At 36.3% G+C, this 8326-nt stretch overlaps 1 protein-coding gene across 1 annotated transcript in view; it reads left to right on the top strand.

Annotated features, from left to right (window-relative positions):
• Positions 1-8326, top strand: part of FAM227B (family with sequence similarity 227, member B) — a 103168-nt gene that overhangs the window by 14433 nt on the left and 80409 nt on the right. The window contains exon 3 of the mRNA XM_006895326.1: positions 7758-7888. Coding sequence (XP_006895388.1) covers positions 7758-7888 — 131 coding nt within the window. The remainder of the gene's footprint in view (positions 1-7757; positions 7889-8326) is intronic.

Below are 8326 nucleotides of genomic sequence, written 5' to 3'. Positions count from 1 at the left end.
ACTCAACACCTACATCAAATAGAAAAAGAACAACAATCTAATCCCACAACTTTTAGAATAAAGAAAATTATAAGGACAAGAGCTGAAATCAATCAGAGAGATAGAAATCAATCAATGAGATAGAAAACAGAGAAATATTTGAAACCTTCAACAACATGAACAGCTGGTTTTCAGAAAGGGTCAGTAAAATTTACAACTTAACAAAAGGACAAAAAAGAGAAGACACAAATAACTTGCTTAAGGAATTATGGAAGCAACATCACAACAACCAAATGGGTTTAAATAGATAATATAGGATTATTATGGAAAAACTATACTCTGATAAATTTGAAAACCTAGAGGAAATGGACAAATTCCTTGAAACTCATATCCTACCCAGATTGGCATGGACAGATATAGATCACACTCATCACAAAACAAGAAATTGAGCAAGTCATAGAAAGACTTCCCCACAAAATGGTACCTTGGACAATCAAATGGCTTCACAGCTAAATTTTACCAAACATTCAGAGAAGATCTATCATCAGTTCCACTTAAATTATTTAAAAAGATACAAAAAGAAGAAATGTTCCCAGAGTTATCTTATGAAGCAAACTACCAAAACCAGGGAAAGGTATTACCAAAACCAGGGAAAGGTATTACCAAAAAAGAAAACTACAGACCAGTACCTCTCATTAATATAGATTAAAAAAATCTTTAACAAAAACCTGGCCAATATAATTTAACAGCACACACACACACACACACACACACACACACACACACACACAAATTCATCATGACCAAGTGGGATTCATAACAGGTATAAAGGGATGGTTCATCATAAGAAAAATAATGTAATTCATCAAGTTAACAAAGCAAATAACAAGGAGTACATGACTCTAACAATTGATGCAGAGAAGTTATTTGGCAAAATCCAACACCCCTTCCTGATTAAAATACTCAGCAAAATTGAAATAGAAGGGATTTCTTAAACATAATGAAAAGTATAAAGGCAAAACCAGGAGCCAATATCATTCTCTATGGACAAAGACTAACAGCATTTTCTTTATGAACAGAGACCAGATAAGGATGCCCACTATCACCATTTCTATTCAATATTGTATTGAAAGTATTTGCTAAGGCACTATGACAAGAGAAGGAAATAAAAGGCTTGCAGATTGACAAAGAAATGGTGAAGATGATGTGATGGTGTACACGGAAAGCCCCAAGGACCCAACAAAAAAACCTGTTAAAGTTAGCAGATTAATTTAGTAGAATGGCAGGTTACAAGACCAACATATAAAAGTCAGTGGGATTCCTCTACAGTAAGAAATCACAGAGAAGAAAACCAAGAAAACAATACCATTTACAGGGTTGTTGTTGTTGTTGTTATGTGCCATCAAGTTGCCTGTGACTCATAGCAACCCTGTGTACAACCGCTCTGAAGCCTGCCCTATCCTAAGCCAGTCTCACTGAGTCTAACACACTTACCCTCATTTCCTTAGTTTTGGATCAATCCATGGTTTTACTCTCCTGTGCTGTCTCTCCACCCTTCCAAGCATACAAGAATTGGCCCCTCCTGGCACATGTTCAAAGTATGTGAGACAGAGCTTCAATATCCTAGCCTCCAAAGAAAAACTTAGTTTCACCTTTTTCAAGACAGACCTATTTGTTTTCTTAACAGTCCTTGGTATGTTCAAGACTCTTCTCCAACACCGCAACTCAAAGGCATCAATTCTTCTGTCATCCTAAGTCATTGTCAAGATCTCTGATGCATAGCAAGTAATTTTAAAGACTGTGCCTGGAATAGGCACACTTTAGTCTCTAAGAGACTGACTTTGTTGCTTCTCAGTACTCTGGAAAGGTCCTTGACAGCAGACCTACTTAATACAATTAGTCTTTAATATCCTGACTGCTGGTGACAAGAGTGTTGGTTGTGTAGCTGAGCAAGCTGTAACTATTAACAACCTCAATCTCACCACCATTTTCAATAGACAACATCAAATTAAGATACTTAGGAATAAATCTAACTAGAGACACAAAAGACATTTACAAAGAAAACGACAAAAAACTAAAACTTCTGTGAGAGCAGTAAAAGGCCTGAATAAATGGAAAAATGTGACCTGTTCATGAATAGAAATACTTAATATGGTGAAAATGACAGTTCTACCCAAATCAATGTGCTTGTTTAATGAAATACCAATATGGATATAAAATTCATTTTTCAAAGAGATCAAAAAGGCAATTGTTAAGTTTATTTGAAGAAGAAAGAAACCCTGAATAAGCAGAACACTTCTTAGAAATAAAAATGAAGTGGAAAGCATAACACTCCCTGATCTCAAAACGCACTACATAGCTGTAAATATCAAAACAGCACAATGTCAGGCACACAGACAACAGGTAACGGACTTTAGAACCCAAAAATTAAACCATCTATCGAATGGTCAGCTATTTAACAAGTAAACAAACCCTATCAAATCGGAAAACTAACAACCTCTTCAACAAATGGTTTGGGCAAAACTGGACTGCTACTTGCAGAAAGCTGAAGCAGGATCTGCATTTTACACCATGCACAAAAATCAATTCAAAGTGGATCAGAGACCTGGAGGTAAAGCAAAAAGCACAAATCTCTTATGAGACAAAATGAGACTAAGCTTAGAAGGCCTAGCCTACAGTATAAAGAGGCTGACAAAGCCACAATTGTATAACCAGGGAAGGATAAAATTGGTGAATGGGACCTTCTCAAGATTAAATCCCTGTGTGCATCAAAAACTTTTTCCAGTAGGGTGAAAGGAAAACCGATTGATTGGAGATAAAACATTTCACCATACCATCTCAGATGAGAGTCTCATAACAAAAATTTAAAGAATCCTACAGGGCCACCACAAGAAAAAGACTGATAACCCAATAACAAAATGGGCAAAAGACATGGAAAGACCTTTCACAGAGGAAGACATTCAAATGGCCAACAGACACATGAAGAAATGGTTAAAATCACTGGCAATAAGAGAGATGGAAATCAGAAACAAAGTGAGACCGTATCACCCCAATTGCAGTGACAAAGTTTAACAGGACAGCAAGCAATAAATGTTAGAAGGGATGTGGAGAGATTGAAACTCTCATACAGTGTTGGTGGGATTGTAAAATGGTACAACCACTCTGGAAGGTGGTTTGGTATTTCCTCAAAAAGCTGAATGTAGAAACTCTATATAACCCAGCCATTCCACTGCTAGTAATATACCCCAAGGAAATTAGAACTGAGACACAAACAGAGATTTGTTCATTAGTGCTCATAACAGTGTTATTCACCATCACAAAAGTATGGAAACAGCCCAAATGTCCAATCACAATTAAATGGATTGAGAAATTGTGGTATGATGGAATACTATGCAGTACTCAGGAACAATGATTTTTTTTAATACTACACAAATTAAGAGAGACTGAAAAATACTATGCTGAGTGAACTAACTCAGTCTTGTAAGGACAAATACTGCATGAGACCATTATTGTAAAAATAGCAGGATAACTAGTAAAATGTATAAGGTGTCCAAGAGGAGAAGAGGTGAAAGTGAAGGGGTAGGGGTGGGCAGGGAGAAATCACAGGGTCATACAATTTGGTAGACGGAGGGAAGGGGGTAAAAAAATGAGAAAGACTGTACAGGGACTTGAAAAGAGAAGTTGATGGTTGGCATAGTTTATTGGTGATTAATTTTATAAAACAGTATCTATGGAATGATTGTATGAAACAATGTAAGGAAGTGTGAAACACACATACACAAAGTAAATGAGCATGAAATATCAGCTTTGTGAATATATGGAGATTAATATATATAAAATATATATATATATATGTATATATGAATGAGCTGGGCTTACAAAAAGTGATTGTATTGTTTTAACTGTTGTTGTTGTTGTTATGAGCTGTTGAGTCATTTACAATTCATAGCGACCCTTTGTATAACAGGCCTAAACCCTGCTCTATCTTGTACCAACTTTGTCTCTGATACACCTACCCCCATTACCCCAATCACTGAGTCAAACCATCTCATCAAGGGTCTTTCTCTCTTGCACTGTTCGTCCACCCTCCCAAGGATGACATCCCTCACCAAGGACTGGTCCCTCCTTGCAACATGTCTAAAGGATGTCAGACAAAGTTTTAGAATCCGTGACTCCAAGGAGCAGCCTGTTTACACTCTCTCCAGGATGAACCTATTCTCCTTGTATTGTTTTAACTAGGGACATTTTTATAAATCACAATACATTTATTTATGATAAAGATATGTTTTTAGAAATTCCAATAAATTTAAAGACATGGAAAGACTTTTCACAGACAACACAGTTACTGCTGCAATGGGCTCTAATACGTAAATGTGAGGGTGGCACAGGATAGGACAAGGTTCAGAGCTATTGTTGTTCATGTGGTTGCTACAGGTCATACTCAATTTGATGGTATCTGAAATAACAAATGATTGTAAATTTCAGGTGAAATAATGACCACAAAAAAAAACCCCTTAGTTTAGATTAGGTAAATCTTTTTCAGTTCTCAGATGAAGCTTTTCTGATCTGGCCAACACAAATTCTCAAATGAGGGCAGGAATCCCATACTAGGCATTCCATTTACTGCAGGGGTCATTTTTCCAAGCCAGGGAAAAAGCCATATTTCTCAAATGAAACTGAACTTTACCCAGATAATTGTGACTGTATTTTTGGGTTTCACATTTTTTTGTACATACTAAACCTCACATTAGTCTTACCTTTCAATCTGATTAGGCCCAGGAAATTTTCAATAACATTTTGACAGCTATATGCATTTTTGTTTCTAAACAATTATTGTCTGTAATAGTTCTCTTGTATATTCTTTATTTTATTGTTGTTGTATTATTAAATATTTAGCAAATTCATTGTGTATTTTCAACAAAATTAAGAGCTTTTCAAGCCCAAATGCTTAATTATTTTATAAAAATAGCCTTGTGATTTTGTAATCTTGACCATTTTACGTGTTTACATGGCATATGTGTTTCGGTAAATTAAAATGCATTAAATATTTTCAGTCATAATTTCATCAGGTCATTGATGTATAATTTCTGAGTTTTTAATTTTTTACTTCCTTCTCATTGGTCTTTCATCCTTTGAAATTTGTGTTTTGCCATTTTTTCCAAACTCTTGCATTTTTTCTCTTACATTCATCTCCTCATTTATTCATGAATTCATTCACACTGCAAGTACTGACTGTGGTTCAAATTGTATGTACAATTTTTATTACTTAGCAATGGTCGCACTTTTGTTTCTGTTCTCATGGTGATGTGAATCATTTATCTATGGTATGTATTTCCATGGAAAAGTTTTATTAGGAACAAAGGAAGACTTCCTAGGAAAAGTGCCTTTTGATTTGAGACTTAAAGTAAGAGTTAGTCCATGAAGGAATTGATGGGAAAGTGTTTAGGGTAGAGAATTTTCTCTGCTGAAGGAAGACTATGTGCCTTAGTTAAGGAAAAGCAAAATGCGTTCTTGATTAGAATTAGTTTGTGTGATGTTGTTGTTATGTGCCATCAAGTTACCTGTGACTCATAACTCTGAACCCTGCCCTATTCTATGCCAATCTCATTGCCTCCAGCACACCTACCCCCGTTATTCCAGTTGCTGTGTCAATCCATTTTATCCACTTCTGTGCTGTTCCTCCATCCATCCAAGTATGATGTCCTTCTCCAAGGATTGGCCACTTGTGGAAATATGCTGAAATTATGTGAGATGGAGTTTCAATATCTCTGTCCTAAGGAGCAGCTTGATTTCACACTCTTCAAGACAGACTTGTTTGTTCTCTTGTCAGTTCATTGTATGTTCAATACTCTTCTCCAGCACCACAATTCAAAGCCATTGATTCTTCTGTCATCATTAGTCATTGTCCAGCTCTCTGATGTATAGCTCTCTGATAGCAAGTAATTGTTAAGACCATGGCTTGGATGAGGCACCCCTTTGTCCCTAGACTGACATTATTCTTCAGCAATCTGGAGAAGTCCCTAATAGCAGAATCTTGATTTCCTGATTGCTGGTGCCAAGAGTGTTGACTGTAGAACCAAGCCCAACTGAAATTGTTAACAGTCTCAATTTCTTTTCCATCTCTTATGCCAGTTGACCCAGTAGTGAGAATCTTTTTTAAATTTTATTTTATTAATTTTAATGAACATTTACAGAGATTTTGGATTTTCTTGATGTTGAGCTTTAATCTATATTGAAGACTACAGTCCTCGACCTTCAGCGGCAAATTCTTCAGGTCTTCCTCAGTTCCAGCAAGCAAGGTTGTGACATCTCCATAATTCAGGTTGTTAAGGAGTCTTTCTCCAATCTGGATTCCACATGCCTTTTCATAAAGCTCCACCTCTTGAATGATCTGTTCCATATATAGATTGAAAAGGTGTGGATTTTGAAGCACGTAGTGTTTCTTTGCTCTGTTCTGATGACTGCTTCCTAGTCCAAGTATAGGTTTCACATGAGCACAATGAAGTGTTCTAGGATTGACATTTTTTTCAAGGTTAGCCACAATTTGTTGTGATCCACACCATCAAATGCTTTGACATAGTCATTTAAATACAGATAGACATTCATCTAGTACTTTCTACTTTCAGCTAAGATCCATCTAACATTGGCTATAAAGTCCCTAGTGCCATGGCCTCTTTTAAACTTAGCCTGCACATCTGGCAGTTCTCCATAGACATATCATTCCAGTCTTTTTTTTTTATAATCTTCAGTATCTTGCTTGCATGATCTTAGTGATATTGTTTGATAATTTTTGCACTCTGGGTACCTTTTATTGGAATGGGAATAAATATGGATCTGTTCCAGTTAGTTGGCCAAGTTTATTGGTGCAACCTGGTGAGTGTATCCAGGGCAGCATCAGTCTGTTGAAAGATGTCATTTTAGCAAAATGAAATGGGTTGGCATGAAGTTATGTAATAGGAGAATACATTTTTTGGCTCACAGAGAAATTACTAATAAAATTATGTTCTTATTTGTTAGACAAATCCAAATGTTTAAATTATTTTTACCATTTAAGTGGTGTGATTTTTAAAAACATGTCATCAGTAAAAAGAAAGTGTCATTATATGTTTCTGTATTTACCATACATATCATCCAAGATAACACAATGTGTCTTGAATTTGAAATTTGGACTCTTAGCAAGATTTATTTCTTTAAAGTCAGTAGAAAAAGGAGAACATTTTACAGAATTTTGTTTGATGACTCAGGATATGAATATATATAATTATAGTTATTTTGATAGCTGAATTTTTATAATAGTTCTTATATTATATTTACAGTCTCAATCTTATTTAAATAAATTTATTATTATTTACAAATCTAAATTTATTTCCATGATCAATATTGAATTTCCTTCCTTAGACAATCCAAGAACCTCCAAAGAACCTTGAGGATTTCTTAAAGTCTCAAAACTTGGTGAGTATAGCAGCCAATTTTATATGATAGAATGTTATAAATAATTTATAGAAATAGTATCAATATTCCTTCATGGAATCAGTGAGATTTTAAATGTGTTTGTTTTCATGTTGAAAGCTACCTTTCTATTGTTATAAATGACTATCAACATATTTTGGAAATATTAGGCTTGGCAAGACTTTTCTCTTGGGTTCATGTACACTTGAAGCTTGGATTTCTTTGAGTGTCAAACCTAGGGTAAAGACATCAGTGTAGAAGACAGAAAAAAAGACTTCTGTATTTTATAACATCTGTGTGTGTGTACTTTTGGTGTATTGAATATAAAGGCCCGTGGGCCCCTGAGGCTCCATCTCGATGTGCCAGCAGCTATCAGGACCTCAGCTCGAAGGCCTTTGGAGCTATCTGGGTCCTCAGCCAGCCATGCTACCGCAGGCCTCAGATGAGACCAGAGAAGGCTGTCTGGCATCATGATATTTGCATGCTTGGTTGATTCTGTGATTTGCTGCTAGAAGTAAACACCTGTCAGTTTGTTGTATTGTAGGAGTGTTTTTCATGTTGCTGCCTGTTTTATAGCTTGTTGTTGTTGTTATGTGCCAATGAGTCATTTTCGACTCATAGCGACCCTATGCACAACAGCCCTAAACCCTGCTCTATCCTGTTCCAGCCGCACTGCCTCTGACACACCCATCCCGATTACCCCAGTCACCTAATCAATCCATCTCATAATGGGTCTTCCCCTCCTGCTCTGTCACTCCACCCTCCCAAGCATGATGTCCCTCTCCAAGGACCCGTCCCTCCTTGCAACGTGTCCAAAGTATGTCAGACGAAGCCCCAGAATCCTTGCCTCCAAGGAGTAGCTTGGTTTAATCCTCTCCAAGATGAATCTGTTTGTTTT

Source organism: Elephantulus edwardii, unplaced genomic scaffold, assembly GCF_000299155.1.
Source record: "Elephantulus edwardii isolate Elephantulus edwardi_28Jun2011 unplaced genomic scaffold, EleEdw1.0 scaffold00164, whole genome shotgun sequence".
Classification (NCBI taxonomy): Eukaryota; Metazoa; Chordata; class Mammalia; order Macroscelidea; family Macroscelididae; genus Elephantulus; species Elephantulus edwardii.
The sequence above is the reverse complement of the archived record's forward strand: the minus strand, read 5'-3'. Positions and strand labels throughout refer to the sequence as shown.